Raw genomic sequence first — 23,116 nt, forward strand, 5'->3', positions numbered from 1 at the left:
GGATATATTTTTCTGTATCTTCCTCTTTTAGGAGGCTGAACGATCCCTCCATTGTCACTCCATTTTCCAGAGACGACAGGGGTCATACACCACTCCATGTGGCCGCCCTCTGTGGTATGTGGTTTTGGGTTGGCCTTTGGTTGGGCTTTTAAGGCAGAGGGATGGAGTGGGGGGTGGTTCAGCAGAGGCCTGACTGACAGGGCGGGGGAGTTGGTGGTGGAAGGGGCCGTGCCATGGGCCACTTCACCACCTTCTGTTGCTGAGGGGTGGACCGGAGCCGAGCCCCCTCCAGACACCCTACAGTGTCCTGAATCTGTAGAGTCTGACTTGATGTTAGCTCTGGTTCCTCTCGAGCAGAAAAACACTTCCTGGCATGTCTCCTGCCAGAGAAGAGAGTAAAATAACGGGGCTTCACATTTAGGGTTTGGAGAGCCTCTGCTCTTTCCTTCTCTGTGGTGCAATCCTTCTGTTCCCCAGGGCAGGCATCCCTCATTGACCTCCTGGTTTCCAAAGGCGCGGTGGTAAACGCCACGGACTATCACGGGTCTGCCCCGCTTCATCTCGCGTGCCAGAAGGGCTATCAGAGCGTGACGGTGAGCAGGGGCGCCACCCCCGGCTCAGCGTGCTGACCTCGTGGTCATGCGCCTGTGTCGCACCCTGGGTCTGCTGCAGCCTCAGGGAAGGGCTGTGCGTCTGAGCCTCCGGGGTCTCCCTGTGGGTCCATGGGACAAGACCCTTCGGTGTAGACCTGACACAACAGGATGGCTTCGGGGAAGGAGGGTGGGGCTCTAGGCCTTTTCCTTGAGTGTCTCAGCGCTTCGCAGGGAAGGCTGGGAGTGATGGATCATTTTAACTGTAGTGTAGGGAGATGCGGTTGCTGTTGGAAACAGGCGACCTCCCCGTGGGGCTCCAGGCTACGCCTCCCGCGGGAAGCGTGCACCTGCAGCGGCCAGGGGGGCTGGGGCTCACCCGATCTCTCCTCTCCTTTGGAAGCTGCTGCTGTTGCACTACAAAGCCAGCCCCGAGGTGCAAGACAACAACGGCAACACGCCTCTCCACCTGGCCTGCACCTACGGCCACGAAGACGTAAGTGGCGCTTCCCGCTCCCAGAGTAGCTGTTCTTTCCCTTTCTCGCTCCTGGAGAGAGGTGCACTTCTGATGGGTTTAACATCGTTAGTTTATGTCGATCGTTATTGGAACATTTGGCGTGCAATTTCTTTTTAATTAAAAACATCTTAAATTTATTGCAGATGTTCTACTGAAATAACAGAAATCTAAACTTTAATTGCCCGTTAGCTTATCCTGAAATTAAATCATTGTCACTCATCCCCACGGCCATCTGGTTCTTACCTTTGTTCATATTCAGTTTTTATGTTTTGGGGTTTGGAACAATAGCAAAAATTCTATCATTTCTGTCTCCACTTAACATTTAACTGTGTGTGTGTTATTTTGCCATAGCCACTCTGTCTCCGTCTTCTCTGTGTGGTAACGCGGGGGTGGGTTTATACAGGTTGAGGCCGGATTAGGTGGTTGATGTGCAAAAACAAGATCATACCCTACACGTCTTTATGCAACTTTTTCTTTTTTAAGTTTGTTTATTTTGAGAGAGGGCAGGGGGAGGGGGGAAAAAAGAGAGGGAGAGAGAGAATTCAAGCGGGCTCTGCACTGACAGTGCGGAGCCTGACGCGGGACTCGAACGCACGAACCATGAGATCGCGACCTGAGCCGAAATCAAGAGTCAGATGCTTAAGCAACTGAGCCACCCAGGTGCCCCTATGCAACTTACTTCATTACCAGTGCATCATGGAAGTCCTGTAGGTCAGTAAATGTAGATCCAGCCCGTTCTTTAATCACTACCCAGTGATCTGTTACATGTGTGGTGTCTGTGTCCCCAAGACCACCCCTTGGTTCAGTACTTTGCTAGGACGACTGAGAGGACTCAGCCTATGGTCATATTGCTATGACTGATTATAGCAAAAGGACACAAAGCACAGTCACCACAGGGAAATGTGAGTGGGTGAAGTCTGGAGGACCCCAGGTGCAAGCTTCAAAGCGTCCTGTCTCCAGGGAGACACGCAGGACATACTTGGTTCATCCAGCCGTGAGTTACAACAGCAAATATGAAGTGCTGTCTACCAGGAAAGCTCATTAGGGACTCTAGGCCCAAGGTTTTATTGGAAGCCAGTCAGGTGAATACCCTCTGCCTGGCACATACCTGAATTCCAGACTCCTGTAAGGAAAGCAGGTGTTCAGCATAAACCACATTGTTGCACGATTTAGATGCAGTGAGCCACTCTTACGCATTAGGGGACTGGGAACACTCCCCAAATCCAAGCCCTCCAGGAACGTTGCAAGTCAAGGGCCAACGTTGCAAGCATTCAAGGGATAGCGGTCTCATGCCTGCTATGGTCACTCCTCTCTGCACATGGACACATCACAATTTATTCAGCCTTTTCTTACTGATTGGCAGTTGGGTTCTTTAGAAAAAATGATGTGTCCTGATGAGGTAACCTGGAAGGAACCTTTGAGGTCTGTCTGTTCCCGCACACTTGCTTGGTGAGAGGAGCCCAGATTCCCCTGGGACGTGGACTGAGGCTGTGGAATCCACAGACGTCGCCCGAGGCTCAGCGTGTAACTTAATGGTGGCATTTCCCGCTTTCTTTGCAGTGTGTGAAGGCTCTGGTCTACTATGACGTGCAGTCATGCAGGCTGGATATTGGTAACGAGAAAGGAGACACCCCACTCCACATAGCTGCACGTTGGGGCTACCAAGGCATCATAGAGACATTGCTACAAAATGGAGCATCCACGGAGATCCAGAACAGACTGAAAGAAACACCCCTCAAGTGTGCCCTAAACTCAAAGGTAGCTTTTTTCATCTCCGAGCATCAATATGACTTTAAAACAAAAAAAAAATCAATGCCCAGAGATTAGCTCTTGGCCGCGCTGGACAAACTGCACGCTAGTGCCTGAGAACAGAGCTTGGCCTGCACCCTCTCTGCTGCATTTGGGGCCTGGTGGCTAATGGGTCTTACTTATTGATATTGTTTTGAGCGTCACTCGCGTATTTTGTCCATATCGTTCCAAGAGCTGCTCGCTGCAGAGTCTGCCCCGACCCCTGAGTGCTGTGGGTTTATGAGCAGACAGAGTGGGGGGAATAGGACAATGGCTCTGGCCGAGAGAAGCAGGGACGGGGGGCCCGGGGCATGGAGGCAGTGAGCGTCGGAGCTCTGTCTTCCTGTTACTTCATCCTAACAGCTTTATTCTCTTTTGGCCAATTTTGAACATCATTGGGTATAGTTTCTTTCCTCAATGGCTCACGAATGAGCTAATCCTTTCCTGTTAGTAATTTCTGGGAACACGGAGTGTCGTCAGTGCTCAGCTCGTGGGCAGGTGGGGAGCGAGGGATGTACAGAGGCCGGCTCTCTGTGCCTCTCCTCTCGCAGCCGCTCTGGCTGAAGAGACACCTTCAGAGAAGCATGGTTGGCCCGCTGGCCAGGGCAGCTGAAGGCTGAGGCCGTCACACTGCACCCAGAACATCACCACGGATTTGCAGTCACGTCAGCGATTCTGTGTTAATACGGGTCTCCAGCCACTTCCCTTTGCCCAGGCTCTGCTCTCTGCCCCTTAACGTTTCCCTAGCTTCTTACACAATTGCCATCTGTCTTCCAGGGTGTTCTCTCAGTGTTCCGGTCTTTTTCTAGGGGAGCGGTTTTTGTTTTTCGGCCACTTTATTGAGGTACAATTGACATACAAAAAGCTGAACTTCTTTAATATATACAATTCAGTGGGGTACACACCTGTGTGGAGACCGGCTCTGTAACCCATGCCATGGACGTACTCATCACCTCCAGATCTTTCCTCCCGCCCTCTTTATTTGTTGTTACTATTGTCATTATTTTGTGTGTGTCATAAAAACACAACGTAAGATCAGGAGCAGTTTTTGAAGGTTTAAATCCCCACTTCTCACCCCAGGGGGCCTCAGCCATGCTTCCCGTGCACTCGCGGGGTCTCGGGCTCTGTGGCGACCAGAGCTGATGGGATGGGCGATGCCACCCTTGGCCTGAGGTGTCCGTGAGCAGCAGAGAGCTCTCCCGCCGCTGTACTCCCTTCTAGAAGGATATGTGTAGAGAGAAGGGCAGACCGCCTTCTTGGCTCAGCTGTGATCGGTTCCTGCCTGAGACCCGGGGGTGCCAGTGGGAAGGTCACACTTTGTGTCTGTGGACAAACAGCCCGGGGGCCCCTTCTGTTCCTGGGCTTCTCTTGTCCTCTGAGCCCATTCACGGAAAGCCCCAGCTGGTAGACAGCAGGAGCAGAGGGGTGGCAGCAGGAAGCCCACGCTTAGTCAGTGTGATGCTGAGTGAGCTCCTGCCCGTTCAGGCTGTGGCTTCTCTGTCCCTCCAAGGGTGTGGTTGGGCCACGTGACCTTCCGAGGGGATGGGCAGGCAGCAGGGCATATGGGTGACGATGCTCTGGCAGCCTTCCTCGTTCAGTATCTTCCGTATCCCCTTCTCCTCCTAGATTCTGTCAATAATGGAAGCCCGTCATTTGTCCTTCGAGAAGAGGAGGAAGTCTTCCGAGGTGAGTGGACAGGGCTGGGCTTGGTGGCCCTCTCTGAGCCCAGGGCCTGCTCTCTGGCCCTCACGAGGCCCTTCTCCTGTCGGGCCCCCTGGCTGCAGGTCCCAGTGCAGCCCGCTCAGCGCCCTGTGGATTCCATCAGCCAGGCCTCCTCTACCTCCAGCTTCTCCTCTGTGTTGGCACGCTCCGTACAGGAGCCCAAGAAGGACTACAGAGAGGTGAGGCTCCCAGACGGGAGGGCGGACGGGATGGTGGCCCTGTGTCACGGCTGCTACTTAAAGAGCCACGGCGTGATGAGAGCTGCCTAGCGGGCCACCACCGGCACTACTGGGCCAACTTGTCTGCCGTGGCCTGGAGGGAGCCCAGCCAATTCTTGCCTTGCTTCTTGCATGGTCAGCTCCTGAAACAGCTCTTCGCCTTAGGGATTGTGTGTGTGTGTGTGTGTGTGTGTGTGTGTGCGCGCGCACACGTGTGGCAAAGGGAGAAAAGAAGGAGCCTTCTAGGAAAAGTCCCAAGTCAAGTCCCCTGTCGGTCCACAGATTTAAGACCATTTTACAAGCTAAATTCTCTCCCCTTACGACCCACTCCATAAGCATCCTCGTCAACCTGATGCGTCATTTCTGACTTCTTGCGAACACATTGTGTTCTGTAAAAGGTGGTTTATAGCCTGTTTTTTTTTCTCCACTTAATCTACCCGAGAGCTTGTCCAGCGTCAGCCCCCAGAGCAGACCATCCCATGCATGTGTCACGACTCCTTCCCCTCTTCTCCTGTGGATGGGAACCTCACTGTGTCCACCCGGGGCATCTGTCCCCTGCCGCCCCCATGCTGTGATCTGCTCTTGGAGGGCCCGATAAGCTTAGCTCGAGTCGATAGCACAGCAGCACAAGCCAAGAGACACATTCCAAAGTCTAACGGAGACCTGAAGTTGTTCCTGGGAGGGGTGTGCCCCCTGGTGTCCCCTCAGCTGTCAGATGCTGAGGGCTGAACACGTGTGGTTCTAGAAGGTGGCTGGGCTCCTAGGAAGCACCACCATGTCACTTGGCCATGTCACTAGCAGAGACCTTTCAGAGAGCTCGGGTGGTAGTGGCTTCGGTGCATGCTGGCGCCCTCCCGGACATCCTACTGGGGCAGTCTCAGGGACGTTTGAAAGAAACTGAATGAGATATTAAAACTCCAATAGACCCAACAGACCAACCAGAACTACTAGGTTTTCAGACTTGGTTACTATTTCTTTTTTTTTTTTTAATTTTTTTTTTTTTTAACGTTTATTTATTGTTGAGAGACAGAGACAGACAGAGCATGAGCAGGGAAGGAGCAGAGAAAGACGCAGACACAGAATCAGAAGCAGGCTCCAGGCTCTGAGCCGTCAGCCACAGAGCCCGATGCAGGGCTCAAACTCAAACCACGAGACCACGACCTGAGCCGAAGTCAGACGTTTAACCGACTGAGCCACCCAGGCGCCCACCCAGGGGTATTTCTTTTATTGCTTTATTATTGAAATCATTTTCTAACACTCTTTTTCCTTTAATTAAGGTAGACAAACTTTTAAGAGCGGTTGCTGATGGAGATCTAGAAATGGTGAGTTTTGAGAAGCGCATCTGAAAAAGCTTGAAAAGAGCTGTATGGGTGTTTCTTGTCTGTGGTTCCTCCAGGAGCCGAGTTCTGTTCACTTTCACTCAGAAGGGCTGCGTTGAATGACTATGTGGTAATGGAGACGTTAGCAGTTTCCCTTCACGTGACAAGCAGGTGGATGTAAAGTCGCATAGCGAGCCTTTTAGATATTCACGTTCCCGGAGGCTGATGAGATGTTGGCCAGCCCTCCCGTGTGCAGGAGCTCAGAGTGTGGACTCAGAACCTGGCCCGCTATCGGGGAACAGGATGTGTGGGCAGGGCTGGCAGAGAGGAGGGGTGGAGGATGGAGGGGTGGAGGATGGAGGGCCGGAGCCCAGAGGTGCCGGTGTGGCCCTGTGGAAGTTGTGGGTGGCTCTGGCGCCTGGGCAGGAGGCTGAGGTCTGAGGCTTGGGGCTCCAAGGAGTCACAGGCAGGTGTCCCGAATAGGTGGTGCTGGCTGCTCTGGGCTGGCATGGGGAGGGGACGGCCCTGCTGGGAGAAGGTGTCTGCCCCGAGCCTCACTGTCAGGTGACAGAGAACATCTGACGAGGTCACTGGAGGGTGGACACAGCCTTCCTCAGATTCCCACAGGCAGTGTTCCCTAGCTTGCCTCTGGTTTCCTGAAAGGAGCTTGTTATGTCTTCCGCTTTAAAAGGAGGAGTAAATAGGGTGCTTACCAAATTAGGAGCTCTGAGGAGATCATATTCTGAGAGAGTTTTGCAGTGATGTGTTTCAGGAGTGTCTTTTGCTGATGGTCGAGTTTGAGGTGGCGCACAGAGGTTACGGGGATCTGATTATAACCAGCTCGGGATGTTAAGAATCTGAATGTAGGGGCGCCTGGGTGGCTCAGTCGGTTAAGCGTCTGACTTCAGCTCACGTCACGATCTCGCGGTCCGTGAGTTCGAGCCCCGCGTCGGTCTCTGGGCTGATGGCTCAGAGCCTGGAGCCTGCTTCCGATTCTGTGTCTCCCTCTCTCTCTGCCCCTCCCCCATTCATGCTCTGTCTCTCTCTGTCTCAAAAATAAATAAACGTTAAAAAAAAAAAATTGAAGAATCTGAATGTAGTTACTGGTATATTAGCTTCTATCCAGAGACCACTGCTAACCCACCAGACTGGCACATGGTTCCTCTGGGGGGCAGGACATGGTGTCTGTATCTCTGTCTGTCCTCTTGTGAGACTGGCCCCGGGAGAACCCAGCATTCTTTGGAGGAAGCAAAGTAGGACTTCTTCAGGCACCCTGGGAGCCATGGTGTGGGCCGGTGACATAGTCTGTGCGGAGAAGAGATGACGGCCGTCCCTGCATCATGATACACCCACTCCTCTTCCTCCTGTGGGTAGGTGACGGGGCTGAGGCTGTTCGTGAAGGAGGTGAGCAGAGGCAGACTGGCCAGTGTCTTGGGGTCAGCACCCAAACTAATCTACACGTGTGACAGCCTCTGACCCCCTGCCCAAGGCACCTGCCCCTCCACTCCCCCCGTTCTTGTCACCGGCCCTCATCTGTCTCTGTTAGGTGGCCTGTTAGGTGAGGCCCCTGAGTCGACACCTTTGGTGTTTCCGCCCTGTGGAGTATCTGCTGTCAGGACGTGGAAGGGACCTGAAGGAAAGACGTTTGGGCTGGAAGGGGGTCTTCTTGGAACCCTTGTCACTCCCTGCATGCACGTGCTTAGAGTGCTCAGAACTAGGCCTAGAAATGTACTTCCGTTGTTTCTGTTTTTCAGATTTAATATCCTAGACACCAGTTTTTACTGGAGCATAAATTTGACCTCTTGGTGGTCTGCAGTACTTTCACCTACGGGCTAGCACGTGGTCGTGGAAGGGACGCTGGCGTGGAGTCAGGGAGCCTGTGTGGAGGTTCCGACCACCACTTCCTAGTTGTGTGGCCTTGGACAGGTTGTTCCCTCTCTGAGTTTTCTCCCAGCTTAGAAGGGACGGCTGGGTGTGAGAGTGTGCAATTAGGTGACACCAGGCAAGGTGCTCAGTAAATGCTCCGGGACCAGGGTGTGACAGCGGCACCATTCTTCCCTTTCTAAGATGAACGAATGCCTGACGCAAGCTGGAGAAATGGTAGCGTGAGTTCTCTGGTTCGCTGGGAAAAGGACTGAGAAAGGTTTGCGTGCTGTGAACCCAGTCGTGTGTCGGTCACGGTGGTGGTTGAGGACGTGTTGGCCCTGATTTGGGAGCAGCTGTGTGTGTGTGTGTGTGTGTGTGTGTGTGTGTGTACGTGGGACAGAAGGAGGGAGGGGGAGATACCGTAGCTTGTAAAGGAACCAAGGATGAGTCTTAAGTCCTGTTCTCCTTCCTGCCCAACACCAGGTGCGTTACCTTTTGGAGTGGACAGAGGAGGACCTGGACGAGGTGGAGGACACCGTCAGTGCAGAAGATGTCGACTTTTGTCACCCCTTGTGCCAGTGCCCAAAGTGTGCTCCGGCTCAAAAGGTTTGGCCTTGCTTCTCTTGGTGGTGGTGAGGGTGGGGAGGCAGATTCTTCTCTTTCCCCTTAGGAAAGTTGTCTGCTTCTCAGCCAGCTAGTTACTGAGTGGCTGGAAGTTGGTATCCCTGAGATGTGGTGGGGATTCGTTATTTAGTTCCGGGAGGAGAAAAGCCAATGCCAGGGTGGATCTGGCTTGGGCAGCCTGCCTTCTGAACGAGCAGGGCAGTGAGCAGGGACATGCCCACGTGCTCAAATGTTTCAGCTGCTCTCTGGGCCCCCGAGTCACAAGGCAAGAGTTCATGAACAGACGCGCCTGAGGGTGTCTGTCCACCTGGCTGCCAGTCCCCTGAGGAAGCTGCATTCGAGATCCATGGCCCGCTGTCTTTGCTCAAGTTGGTACCCCCTGTGGGAGGATCCTCCCTCCAAGTACAGAGGATTCCCTGTGCCCTTTACCCAGTCTCCCCCAGTGCTAACAGCTTGCAGAGCCATAGAACAGTATCCCAACCAGGATATAGATGTAGAAACCATCCCCACATCTTATCCACATTTCTCCGATTTTGCTTGTACCCACGTGTGCATGCATGTTCACTTTGATCACACGCATAGCTTTGTGCATCCACAGTGAAGGTACTAACCAGCTCCCTTGCCACAGGAAGAGCCACCCGTGCTGCCCTTTCCCACACCCTCCTGTTTCCCTGCCATTCCATAACCCCTGAGCTAATTTTTTACAAGGTGTGAGATTTAGGTTGAGGTTCCCTTTTTTGTCTATGGATGTCCACCCGTTCCACACCCCTTGTTGAAAAGACCATCCTTTCTCCAAAGACTTGCTGTTCTACCTCAGATAATATATGCTGTGGGTCTATCTCTGGACTCTGTGTTCTGTTCCGTGGATCTGTGTGTCTGTCCCTTCATCAGTTCCACACTGTCTTGATTACTGTAGCTATAGGAAGTCTCAGTATTGGGTAGAGTGATTCTCCCTAACTTACTCTTCTTTGCCAGGATCATTTTAGCTATTCTGTGGCCTATGCCTTTCTGTATATATTTTAGAATAAGTTTGTTTATGACTACCAAAAATCTTATTAGGATTTTGGTAGGAAATGCATTAAAACTGTAGATCAAGTTGGGAAGAAATGACATCTTTACTGTGTTGTGTTTTCATGAACATGGTATATCTCTCCAAATATTTAGGCCTTCTTCGATTTCTTCATCATTTTGTGATTTTTAGCATAGAGATCCTGTCCATATTTTCTTAAGTGTACACTTAAATATTTCATCTTCTTTTGAGCAATTGTAGATGGTATTGTGCATCTAGTATGCGCTTGTGTGCTAGTTATTTAACTTGATTGTGTATGTCCTATACTGAGAAAATTAATTTGACTCTACAAAACATGGATAGTGGTGTTGTCCTTTGTATTATAAGATAATGCTGCCTTATTTAAAAAAGCTTCACTGTGGGTTATTTTTTTTTAATTTTTCTTTTTTAATGTTTATTTATTTTCGAGAGAGAGAAAGAGAGACAGAGTGTGAGTGGGGGAGGGGCAGAGAGAGAAGGAGACACAGAATCTGAAGCAGGCTCCACGCTCTGAGCTGTCAGCACAGAACCCGATGCGGGGCTTGAACTCACGAACCGTGAGATCATGACCTGAGCCACAGTCAGATACCTAAGCGACTGAGCCCCCCAGGTGCCCCTTCAGTGTGGGTTATTTTAACCCAATGATATTGAAAAGATTAAACTTTCATTCACATGTAGCTTTTCATCTAGCTGCAGGGTCATGTGCACATTGGGAATGTGCAACTTCTGTCCTGTCCCCATGCTGCTGGATATATACAGCCCAGAGAATGATTCCCCCTCTACAGACTGCTATGAAAATAAAAAAGGCGGACGGTGTTTCAGAGAATACGATGTGAGGTGACAATACTTCAGGCCCGGTCAGTGACTGTGTGTGCCTAGAGGCAGTTACTGCATCCGTCCCTGTTCTTGCCATTTTCCTATACTCTCTTCTTCCCCGCCTCATGGTTCGCTAGTTGTAACAAGAAACTGAATTACACATTAAAATAACTGCTGGATTTATCGAATAAAATCTTACGTTCTCTGCTTTTTGAAAACCTCTTACCTTTTTCTCATTTTGAAATGTCTCAAAAAGACGCAGAAGACATAAGAAATACATTTATATGGAAGTTGCTCCCCGTCTGTGCTTTAGTTAACCACCCCTGGACCCCACCATCTTCTAGCCCACTGGTGTGTTTAGGGTGTTTGTTGAAAAAAACCTTTATTGAGGGGCACCTGGGTGGCTTAGTCGGTTAAGCATCTGACTTCGGCTCAGGTCATGATCTCACGGGTCATGAGTTTGAGCCCCACATTAGCCTCTCTGCTGTCAGTGCACAGCCCGCTTCAGATCCTCTGAACCCATCTCTTTCTCTCCCTCTCTCTCTCTCTCTCTCTCTCAAAAATAAATAAACATTAAAAAAAAAAAACCCTAAAAACCTTTACTACAGCAAGATACAGAACATGACCATCACTTCTGAGGGTTTTCTTGGGCTGCTTTGAAACTCTTGCTTTCCCCCTTCCTCCCCTGTCCCAGGCACCACCGGTCTGCTGTCCATCATGACAGGCTCATTGGCATTTTCTAGAATTTAGTGTGAATGGAACCAGACAGTACACACTCTTTTGAGTCTGGCTTCCTTCACTCAGCAGAATGTTTTGAGATCCATGTTGGATCAGCGGTTCATTTCATTTTGTTGCTGGGTAGTGTTGACTATACGACAATTTATCTAATCACCCCTTGATGAACATTTGAGTAGTTCCCTGCTCTGGGCTTTGTGAAGAAAGCTAGTGTAAACATTTGTGAACAAGTCTTTGTATAAATATGTATATACTTGGGTATAGACCTCAGGTTATAATTGCTGGATTTTGTAGTAAGTGCATGTGTAACTTCATAAGAAACTGCCATTTTTCCAGAGTGATTATGGCATTTTCCATTTCTGCCACCGGTGTGTGAGAGTTCTGGTTACTCCATATCCTTGTGACTTTTTAACTGTAGCCGCTCCCGTAGGTGTGCAGTGGTATTTCATTGCGTTTTTTCTCCCTGTTCCTTCATTTGTTTGTTTTTTAGTTTTGAGGTACAATTTACATGCAGCAAAATTCACCCCTCTAACTTTGCATGCAGTTTTTCTGAGAGAGAACCTTCTTAATCAGCAAAAAGTGAACTAGATAACCAGTCTTAATTCTTGGCCAGTCATGTAAAACGCTGACATAATGATTTTATTATCAAAATGTATGATTTGATATCTTAATTTAATGTTTGTTTTCGGTTATATGGTTTATAAATGTCCTTTTTTTAAAATGTTTATTTATTTTGAGAGAGAGAGAGAGAGACGGAGCATGAGCAGGGGGAGGGGCCGAGAGAGAGAGGGAGACACAGAATCAGAAGCAGACTCCAGGCTCTGAGCTGTCAGCACAGAGCCCGACATGGGGCTCAAACTCACGAACCCTGAGATCATGACCTGAGCTGAAGTCGGACGCTCAACCAACTGAGCCACTCGGGCGCCCCTTGTTTGTCCTGCTAATTATTGATTGAGGGGCTCCCGGGTGGCTGAATCAATTAAGTGTCCAACTCTTGATTTTGGCTCAGGTCGTGGTCTCACGGTTCGTGGAACGGAGCCCTACATCAGTCTCTACACTGACAACACGGAGCCTGCTTGGGATCCTCTCTCTCCCTCCTTATCTGTCCCTGCCCTGCTTGTGTGCATGCACGCTCTCTCTCTCTCTCAAGAAGAAATTACTAGTTGATTGTTCTTACATTGGCATGATTGATTTTAAAACCGTTGCGACTCATAAGGTAGTTTCGTGATAAAAATGACGAACGATGGAGCTAAGCAGCAAACAGCTCTATGAGGCTTGACAAACACGTGGTCATGTAACCACTGGCACAGTGCACAGTATCTCCATGATACAAATACAGATTTTTCCCCCCAGATCTTTTGCCTTTTGTTTTTTCTTAATGTCGGATTGTCCAATTGCGTTGTAAGAACCTGTTGTTTTAAAATTCTGGTGGGGTGCACCTCTTTCATCAGACCTACATAACGCACATATTTTCTCCCACTCTGTGACTTGCCTCTTCATTTTCTTAATTGTGTCTTTCCAAGAAGAACCATCGAAAACCAGCTTGTCGAACTCTTCCTTTATGGTTTTTGCTTTTTGTGTCTTCCCTAAGAGATCCTTGCTCATCCCGGTGTTGCAAGGATTTCCTCGTGCGTTCACTCCAGGAAAGTGAAGTACGACACAGTCGTGGCTCTCCCATCTAGGTCTATGAGGCGTTTGTAGTTCTTGTGTGGTGGAGTAAGGGCTGATGTGCACTTTCTCCGTATGTGGGGATCCAGTGGTTCGGCGCCGTTTGTTGAACAGACTTTCTGTTTCCCGTTGAACTGCCTTGGCATAAATAAGGGATCATTTCAGGGGGGTTGGTCTCTTGAAAATAGAAGTTACTCCTTGGGGATATCTTACCTTTCTCCAGTTGTAGGAATTCACCTGTCGGCCACCTGATTCTGGATCCCACCGTGACCCCAAATTTTGCACAGGGACGGTAGGGGGGGGGGGGCGCCTGGCTTCAATTCCTTCAGCCCAGTTTCTTAAATACTGATGACATCTCTGACTCCATCCTCCGCTTTTACTAGAAGCTGGCAAAGATCCCTGCCAGTGGGCTCGGTGTGAATGTGACCAACCAGGACGGCTTCTCCCCACTGCACGTGGCTGCCTTGCACGGTCGGGCGGACCTCGTCCCCCTCCTGTTGAAGCACGGTGCCAACGCAGGTGCCAGAAATGTGAACCAAGCCGTCCCGCTCCACCTGGCCTGCCAGAAGGGCCACTTTCAGGTACGGGTTCTGGCTCCTGGGCACAGGCTGCTTGGCGGGAGTGCTGCAGGGGGCGGGTTTGGGGGCCGGCCCGGAGGACAGACACGCTTCCTTCCTCCCTGCTCTGGGATCCTGAGAGGCACGTGGCAGGATGGCTCAGCAACAGAACACAGAGCTCTGGTGCTTCTGGGTGAGGACCCTCTCCCTTCCCCCATCCCTCCTCCCCGCCACACCGCTGGCATTCACATCCCAGTGGCATGGAGGCCCATGTTCTGATTCCCACCCCACCAGGAGCTGGCTCTGGTGTGTGGGTGTGGGTCGTTGAGGGCTCTGCCTGCGATTAGCACCTTTCACCCCCACAGCCCGTGGTCTGTGTCAACAGCTTAGTACTTTATAGAGAATGGCCCTATGGAGGAGGTGCAGGAGACCATTGTGAAATGCTTGACTTTTTCAAAGTCCTGTATTTCTTTTTGAGAATTATCTATTTAAAAACAAAAAAAAAGCCTCCCTGTTAGCTCTACTCTAAGATTTTAATTTTTTAATTTTTTAAAAAAAGTTCATTTATTTATTTTGAGAGAGAGAGAGAGTATGCAAGCGGGGAAGGGGCAGAGAGAGGGAGAGAATCCCAAGCAGGCTCCTCACTGTCAGCACAGGGCCTGTTGTGGGGCTCAGTCTCATGGACTGTGAGATCACTCACCCAACTGAGCCACCCCGGGACCCTAGCTCCACTTAAATAAAATAAGCTTTTATTTTTTTAATTATTATTTTTTTAATCATTATTTTTGAGAGAGACAGAGACAGAGACAGAGCACAAGCAGGGGAAAGGCAGAGAGAGAGGGACACACAGAACCCAAAGGAGGCTCCAGGCTCCGTGCTGTCAGCACAGAGCCTGACGCGGGGCTTGAACCCATGAACCGTGAGATCATGACCTGATCCTGCGTCAGGCGCTTAACTGACTGAGCCACCCAGGTGCCCCTGTAAGCTTTTAAAGGCCAGGAATCAGGGGCACCTGGCTGGCTCATTCAGGGCTGTGAGTTCAAGCCCCATATTGGGTATAGAGCTTACTTAAAAAGATAACAAAAAATAAATAGGGGTGCCCGCCTGGCTCAGTCAGTGGCACTTCCGACTCTTGATCCCGGGGTTGTGAGTTCAAGCTCCATGTTGGGCGTGGAGCCTACTTAAAAAAAAAAACGTAAAAATAAAGAATAAAAGACAGGAACCACCTCAGGCCTTCCATGTCTCTCGTAGCACCTAGCATAGCACTCCAAACATCAGTTTCCTAATCTCTTAAGACTGGGGTAATAATTCGGCCCTCCGTAGGGTGGGTCTAACCATGAAATGGGAAAAATTGTGCCTAGCACATTGCCAGGCAGAGAAGACCCCACTTCCGTTGGTCTGTCCCCTCCCAAGAGTTAGACACGTGTGGGAAGAGCCTTCTAAATAAACTTAGAGAAAAGTCCAAAGGATATCAAGTTACAGGATCTCTCTCCACAAATTTAATTACGGTTGAAAAATTTGCCTTCTCTGGGCTAGGTGGTGAAGTATCTCCTGGATTCTAACGCAAAACCCAATAAAAAGGACATAAGCGGAAACACACCGCTCATTTACGCCTGTTCCAACGGCCACCACGAAGTCGCGGCGCTGCTGTTACAGGTGAGCTGCCGATCCCGGTCCGGGGCGGGCTTCGCGTGGCCTGGAGTCTGCGTCACTGTGGTCCGCCCTTCCTTTCTTTTTTCTTTTTTTTTTTTTTTAAATATATATTTATTTTTGAGACAGAGAGAGACAGAGCATGAACGGGGGAGGGGCAGAGAGAGAGGGAGACACAGAATCCGAAACAGGCTCCAGGCTCCGAGCTGTCAGCCCAGAGCCTGACGCGGGGCTCGAACTCGTGGAGCGCGAGATCATGACCTGAGCCAAAGTCGGACGCTTAACTGACTGAGCCACCCAGGCGTCCCCGCCCTTCCTTTTGACCGCACCGTCTCTCCTTCCAGCACGGGGCCTCCATTAACGTCTGTAACAACAAGGGCAACACGGCGCTGCACGAGGCTGTGATCGAAAAGCACGTCTTTGTGGTGGAGTTGCTTCTCCTTCACGGGGCATCGGTTCAGGTCTTGAACAAGAGGCAGTGCACAGCTCTAGACTGTGCTGAACAGGTGAGCGGGGGGCCCCTTCGCAGCTCCCTCTGGATCCCCTGTGGTTACACCGCACCTGAAATAGCTATAGCTGACCTTGGAATCGCTGTGCTGGGCTGGGTGGCTGTGCCAGAAGATGGCCAGTGTGGTCAGATGTCCGGTCCTTGGTCCCCTGGTCAGGTGTCCGGTCCTGCTTGGGGAGCTGGGAGTCGGTCCTTCAGGGCTCGCTTTCCATGGGCTGAGTAGAGGTGCTCCCCCAGCAGCTGCGGGTGTCGGTGCCCTGGGGTGGCCCGGGGACAAGCCATCACGTGCTCACAGGGAAGTTCGGGGCTCACCCTGCCTGCAGTGGTCTTCACGGCACCATGGAGAAAGTTTGGTCAATTGGCAGTTCTAAGACTCTTTGAGTGGTGCGAGGGGAACTGTGGGGGGACCAGTTCACCCCTCCTTCCAGTGCCGTGGGTGTTGGCACGGGGCAGTGGCGAGGAAAAGGCTTCTTCTCCTCTCCTAGGAGAAGCAAGCTGTCTATTCCTGTTTTCCTGTTGAATCTTTTCATTTTTGACTCTGGGTAGACAGCCAGTAGGCTGTTAAACGACACTGGTGTCGCATAAAAGTCACTATAAACCCAACGTACTCATGGGCTTATCGTATTAATTTTCAGTGGCATTTCTTAACAGAATTGAAACATTTTGTTTTATTTATTATTTATTATTTATTTTTATTTTAGAGAGAGAGAGCGAGAGTGAGCAAGCGGGAGAGGGAGGCAGAGGGAGAGAGAGCCTCCCCAATAGGCTCCACACTCAGTGCGGAGTCTGATGTGGGGGTTCAGTCCCACAACCCTGGGATCATGACCTGAGCCAAAATCAGAATTTGGCCACTCAGCCAACTGAGCCACCCAGGCACCCCTGGAATTGAAATATTTTAAACCTTCAGTTAGCACTTTCTCTGATGATCATAAGGATGAGTGTTTTTGATCTCGTAGTCACTGTGTGCTGGGCCGTCCATGACCTCATGATAACTGTGCAATAACAGAGCCCGTTATGGGCAACCCAGCGCACGGAGCAGCAGTACCTGGGAGAGGAGGAGCCGGGCTCCGAGCGCTGGGCTGCCCGGAAGCACGAGGCTCCGTGGCGTCGCCGTCCCGTCTGTGGCTGCTCCTTGCTTCTCTGTCCGGCCGCACCAATGTGGACAGTTACATCAAAAGCAAGCAAGAACCTGCTAAGAATGAAAACTGTTCCTGTAACCTTTTCCCTCTCAAATTGTAGAATTCAAAAATAATGGAATTACTTCAGGTGGTACCGAGCTGTGTGGCCACGTCAGGCGACGCTGACGAGACGGACCACAAGGAGTACGTTACTGTTAAGATCCGGAAAAAATGTAAGAACTTAACATTCTCTCTGTAATTCTCAGCATGGGCCTCTTTGGGAATCCATGAGTAGTTGCTGGTGTTCGTTTAATTTTAAATGTCGAAAGTCATCATAACTGGTGAGTGGGGCAGGGATATGGGCACCAAAGAAATGGACGGTACAGCCTAACTCGTCGGCTTGTTTTGCTACTGATTTTCTGGCTGATCGGGATGATGCTTCCTCCGGAAGTGAGGTGGCCTCTCTCAGCCTCACCTTGAAGGCTCGGGCCTCCCCTCCGCCAGCTGGAGAGGAGGAGCAGCCGCCGGGAGATTCTTTCCTGCCGCCTGTCCCCAATCCAGGCCTTTTTAAAAGCGTTTCCTGGACCTCTGGGGCTGTGTTTCCTGCTAACTTTAAAGGTTTTTTGTTTGTTTGTTTTTAATTTGCACGTATACAGAATTTATTGGTAATTAGAACAGTAGTTGCCAATCATGGGTGGGGCTGAAGTATTTTTTTTTTCCAGTTGTTATGGTCTAGGTAGGTCCCATGTTCTACTCTTTACTTTTATTTTTTTAAAGATTTTATTTTATAATTTTTTTTTAATGTTTATTTTTGAGACAGAGAGACAGAGACAGAGCATGAGTGGGGAAGGGGTAGGGGGAGAGGGAGACACAGAATCCGAAGCAGGCTCCAGGCTCTGAGCTGTCAGCACAGAGCCTGACGTGGGACTTAAACCCACAAACTGTGAAATCATGACCTGAGACGAAGTCGGATGCTCAACTGACTGAGCCACCCACGTGCCTCAGATTTTATTGTTTTTAAAGTAATTTCTGTACCCAACGTGGGGCTCAAAGTCACAGCCCTGAGATCAAGATTCACTCGCTGTACTGAGCCAGCTAGGCGCCCCTCTATTCTTGTTGAAAATTACAGTATAGTTTGTAGTGTAATAATGTGAGTAAACCCATTTCCATGTCTGGATAATCCTGAGTCTGTCTCACAAAGTGTCCTGTGTGTTAATAAGGATGCTCTTTCTTCTTTTCCATGGGGGCTTACCGGTAATAAATAGATAGCTACTAATATGTCTCTTTAAGCAAATGCAGTGTGTAATTTTCTCAATTTTGTTAAGGTAAGAAAATTGAAAGGTTGCATCTGTGCTACAACTTTAAAAATCCTTAAAACTACTTCAGAAGTTCTCAAATGTTTATCCTTTTTTATCTACAGGGAACTCAAAAATGTATGATCTACCAGATGAACCTTTTACAAGACAGTTTTACTTTGTCCACTCAGGTGGTCAGTTTAAGTGAGTATAAAATTTGCGTTGATTTCTGGGCTGTGACCCGACTTTTACTTACAACTAAAGCCAGGTATGTGCCCCTTTGATGGGTTACAGAAAAATCTGCGCTCGTCAAATGCTGCCACCTTGTGGCCAACCAGAGTGTTCGACACTACTGTCCCAAACACTGATGTCACTTTGGTTTGGGTTTCAGGGGAAGGACTTCAAGGGAGATTATGGCGAGGGAGAGAAGTGTCCCTAATTTTACTGAAGACTGTTTGCATGAGGTGAGTCATGAAACGCTGGCTTATCATATTTCTTTTTTTGTTTTTAATTTATTTTTGAGAGAGAGCTAGCAGGGGAGGCGCAGAGAGAGGGGGAGAGGGAGAATCTAAAGCAGGCTCCACACCCATCAGTGCAGAGCCCGACAGGGGGCTCGATCCCACAAACTGTGAGATCATGACCTGAGCCGAGACCGAGAGTCGGACACTTAACCGACTGAGCCACCCAGGCGCCCCTCATCGTATTCTTAAAGCCTGGCTTTTCCAAAACGAACCCGTGGTGAACACGTTTCTCATGTCACGATCCCCTTCTTTTCAAGAGTCAGTAACAACTAAGATGAGTTCGTTAGCGGCACAGCCAAGGGCACAGACTTCGTTTACTGAGAAAGGAGAGCGAGGGGACAGTGGGAACAGGGGTGGGCGCGGAGAGCCCCTGCAGCTTGTGGCGTGTGTGCTCAGTGAGATGGCTCGGGTTACGCCATCTAGGATTCACTAGCCTGTGAATCACCGATGTCAGGAAGAAACCAAGTTTGTGTCCGGATGGGTTCAACAAAACCCTTCTCCGAATACGGTCGGAAGCTGCTCACGTGGACAGATCCGCGTGTGGCCGCTTCCGACAGCCTGTTCCCTCACTCAGTTACAAAAGGGAGGCTGCTTTGGGTGCGGTGGTACAATGGTGCCTCTTCCCAGAAACCTGACTTTCCTGCCTGCTCCTGGCAGTATGACTGCGGATGGGTACACTTGCCAGCACGTGCGGTGGCACAGGCTTGTCGAAGCACGTCTGCGCAGGCGCTAAGTCTTTGCTTTAGAGAACTGAAGTGATTTTTGTCAACCTGGCCGATTTCGGCCTCCGACGCAATCTTCCGTGACTTGCTGACGGACCGTCCCGCCGCTGCGTGGGAAACCCACAAACTGAAATCTGCTTGGGTTCAGTCGGGTGCCAGCTCTTCCCCTGTGAGCGACGGGGACTTAGGTTGCTTCCACTTGCTGCCCCTGTGCCTCAGCCGTGCACGGTGTAGCCATCAGGGCGTACTTGTTATAAAGATTAGGTGTGAGATCAGGTAGAGCCCTGACGTTGCGTCTGACACACAGAGAGTATCAGTGGCACCCATGCTGTCCCACAGGGATGTCAGAGCTGAAGTTGTGCCCAGAAAGTAGCGAGCACCTTGGGTGACACACAGAAGCACCCAAGGACGCCGTTCTTGTGTGGTTCTTGTTTTACACGCAGTGTGAACGAACTGCTTGAATTGTACCGTTTCTTCAGCCAGGGAGGCAAAAGGTTACACGGGAGCAGAACAGCCCGCCAGACCAGAGGGGACCTGAGACTGCGGGCAGAGGAAGCAGCAGTCAGCCCGAGAGGCCCGGGCTGAAACAAAGCGTTCCTGCGAGTCGGCGGATGCTGCGCAGACACACCGTCGAGGACACGGTCGCAGCCAAGAGCCCCGGGACCGCCGGAGACCCAGCTGCTCCCCGAGAGGCTGCTATTACTTCCCAGTCTTAACAGCGGTAAGCGGTTGTTAAGTCGGCTGCCAGGAGGTGAGTCCTCAACAAGAAGGTGCCGAGCAGGAACGCAGCTGAGAACTGACCTGTACTTTGCGTTTGGTTTGAGAGTAAAGCAGAAAGTTCCCGAAAGCTTTTCTGTGGCCGAGGGAAAGAATGCAACAAAGAAAACCACCACCATCTCTCTCCTCTTCAGAGCTCATGAATGCACTGGAAAAGGAATACACACAGTTTCCAGTGGTGTCCCGATCCCCGAGACCGGGTGTGGGCTTCTTCTGAAGCAGCAGGCCACCTGGCTGCAGAGATGGCTTTCATCACCGGGTTCTGTCCTCCCACCGCAAGGTGCTAACCTCTGCCGTGTGTACAGATTAGCAAACCACCGGCTAAAGAACCCTGCCCTCTGGGATAGGCTGTGGAGAAGCAGCGTGGGCTCCAGGGCACCGTGGAGACCGGGCGGACGGGACGCGCTGGCCTGGAGAAAAGAGGGCCTGGAAGATATTCCTTTGCAAAGCAGCACTCGAGCCCAAAGATGTCCCCGTGCCAGTGTGGCGTTCATTTTAGTGAAAAGGACATTTATGACCTGTTCTGCACTATGTATGTGGGGAAGGTTGGGTGTAATTTTTCTTCCAACAAAGTAAGTACAGGTGTTTGGTCACCGCACATACGCACCCGTATCAGTGTGTCTCGAAACCTCCCCTCCCGTTAAAAACCTCCCTTGGATGTCACACCTGCCGGATGGTTCCTGAGCTAGAGAGATTTGGCACATCTTTCCTTAGTCTTTTGATTCAGATTCAAAACTTACAGCACAAACCAGGTCAGAGTTACTTTCGGTTAGAATTTATTGCCATTTATTCCTTTTTATAAATTTCTATAGATTATACTTATTTTTTTATGTTACTAATTGGCCTACAGCTGCAAACATGGGTTTGTCCTGAGTACATTTTCAAATAACTTTGTAATAGGGACATGGTTTTGTGCATGTTCTTGGAAATACTTGTGTATGTATAGAAGGGAGGGACTGATTATTTTTCTACAAAGTAATTTATGATTTCTAATTTTCTAATGTGCCTTGGATCTGTGCCAAATGATGGGAAAGAAAACAGTAAACTCTATGATTCTTGAGCGTGTCATGGTACACTTCTTTAGTTGGTCTTTTGCTCTGGAGAGATGTGTGTTTCTCATCCTCTCCGCTATAAACGTGTGCTTTGTGTATGGAAAGATCTTCCCCCATTGGATGGATACACACTTCTCACTGAAATATGTAAACCGGATCATTCAGAGCAGACCCTCACCCGTTCGCCTCCCTAGGACTGACTGAGGCTAGCAGGTGCAATGCCCAGAAAAAGGTTTTAATTTTTTAAAAAACCAGAACAGAAGTGAATGCAATAGAGCTTTTTAGCCCCAACAGGAAATAAGCACTGTTGCTTTGCGAATTTCTTTATTCAGGTTTATTTTTCCTCCTTTTCCACAGTATTAAACAAAACGACCTCACTGACGTAAGTCGCGGTGTGCTGCCCTCCTAGTTAAGAAATCGTGTCCTGTGCAGTTTGTCAGCCAAGCTGCAAATACACGCATTTGATATCCCCTCATTTTCTGGGTGGTACGATAGAATTTTGGAAACTATTTAATTCTAACGGTCGCCCCGACTGGTAGAATTGTCAAATGTTGAAATAGGTTCAGAGAAAGAAGGGTGATTTGCTGGCACTATCAGATCTGGGGTCACGGCCTGCTTGGTGCTGTCATCTGAACTGGCAGTTTCCAGTGCGGTGTGTCTTCTGGAGATGCGAGTACCTTGAATGAGATGGTCGATTTTAGGGGAGAAGCTTCTTCCTGAGCTACTCTGCGATTAGCAGGGTGAGCTGTCTGAAGTGACTACCTCAATTATTTTTTAAAACTTGTTTTTCTCCAATTCTTTCCCACTTAAAACTTCATTTAACCACTCAGAAATTGGTAATGCCCCAATTTCTATACTGTGTGAGAATGCTTTGAATTCAAAGTATTGTCAATTAAATTAGAAAGCTTAGAATAACCACGCCCCATTTCCTAGGCTGCCTTGCAGAACTTTTATCCTTGTGTACAGAACCACTTTCCATCCTCAAGTGTCCTTCGAGGACAGGACAGATGCCATCAGGACAGTGGTTATTCTGCAGGAGGAAGCATGTAACAAAACTTGCAGAGAATCATCTAGTCTCCTTCCAGCATTTTTATGTAAATAAGACCTAAAGCAAAGTTTACCTATAACTGGGATGTGCTTTTTCTCCCCCCCCCCCCCCCCCCCCCCGCCAAAATCCCTGAGCAAAACTTCTATTTGACTCTAATTCTGTTCCTTTTAAAAAATTTTGATGTCAAAAGTTCTACTCATTAGTTTGTTTATTCAGGAATGCTAGATGCTCCAACACGGACTTTATTGGCCACAGTTCCAAATTTCAAGTCCCCAAATGAGTAACATCTCAAATACACAGTTTAGATATAGATCAGCAGTATGCTCATTAGAGAGATTGGGATTCTAAACCATTTTTCCTGTTACTTTCCTGTCACCAATCCTATTCCCTTCATATTAAATGTTATGAACTTACTCCTGGGCTGAGGCCTCTAAAAGGTTACACCAAACAGCTCACTTGAGAAGTAAATTTATGAGTAAAGGTTTCAAAATCTAGTGGGAGGAAAGCACAATAGATGACATGTGCTTTCGATTACCTGCAATTTTATCGGTGAAGAACTCCAACAATTCTACCAAAATGTTTAGTTGCTAAAGTTAGAAGGCACGTAGTTTCAAACATGTTGGTTATCGTTCCAGTATTACTATCAGTGTCTCCTAGTTATTTTGGTAATTTTCTGCAATGCAAGTACCACTGTCTTGGATTGGGGTAATATTTGTTAAGATAATATAGTCTCAGTGCCTTTGAAAAGTAGGTTATAAATGAAACCAAAGTGAGGAATTTCCTTACCTTAAACATACAGATTATCTTCAGGAAGAAAAATAGTGTACCTGGTTTCAGAGCCTAGATTTTGGAAATATTAGATGTTAAACATTAAAAGTTGATTCCTCTCAATCCATGGGTTTTAACTACCATGTTACTGGATGCTATTTCCTTCTCACTGAAGAGTAAGCCAGCATC

General features: G+C 49.4%; 1 protein-coding gene across 4 annotated transcripts in view; it reads left to right on the forward strand.

Moving 5' to 3' along the window:
• Positions 1-21,124, forward strand: part of ANKRD27 (ankyrin repeat domain 27) — a 51,590-nt gene extending 30,466 nt beyond the window's left edge. Inside the window, exons 15-30 of one of the 4 annotated variants that reach the window (XM_042968294.1) lie at positions 32-114; positions 478-593; positions 994-1,086; positions 2,668-2,865; positions 4,522-4,581; positions 4,680-4,796; positions 6,113-6,157; positions 8,504-8,626; positions 13,295-13,492; positions 15,005-15,124; positions 15,463-15,624; positions 16,866-16,977; positions 18,165-18,243; positions 18,431-18,503; positions 19,762-20,003; positions 20,194-21,124. In XM_042968294.1, the coding sequence (XP_042824228.1) occupies positions 32-114; positions 478-593; positions 994-1,086; positions 2,668-2,865; positions 4,522-4,581; positions 4,680-4,796; positions 6,113-6,157; positions 8,504-8,626; positions 13,295-13,492; positions 15,005-15,124; positions 15,463-15,624; positions 16,866-16,977; positions 18,165-18,243; positions 18,431-18,503; positions 19,762-19,998 (1,816 nt within the window). In that variant the 3' untranslated portion in view covers positions 19,999-20,003; positions 20,194-21,124. Of the gene's footprint in view, positions 1-31; positions 115-477; positions 594-993; positions 1,087-2,667; positions 2,866-4,521; positions 4,582-4,679; positions 4,797-6,112; positions 6,158-8,503; positions 8,627-13,294; positions 13,493-15,004; positions 15,125-15,462; positions 15,625-16,865; positions 16,978-18,164; positions 18,244-18,430; positions 18,504-19,761 lie in introns of all 4 variants that reach the window. The other 3 variants (XM_042968293.1, XM_042968295.1, XM_042968296.1) reach the window with 3 other exon arrangements.
• The last annotated feature ends 1,992 nt before the right edge of the window (positions 21,125-23,116 follow it).

Source organism: Panthera tigris, chromosome E2 (assembly GCF_018350195.1).
Source record: "Panthera tigris isolate Pti1 chromosome E2, P.tigris_Pti1_mat1.1, whole genome shotgun sequence".
NCBI classification, from domain to species: domain Eukaryota; kingdom Metazoa; phylum Chordata; class Mammalia; order Carnivora; family Felidae; genus Panthera; species Panthera tigris.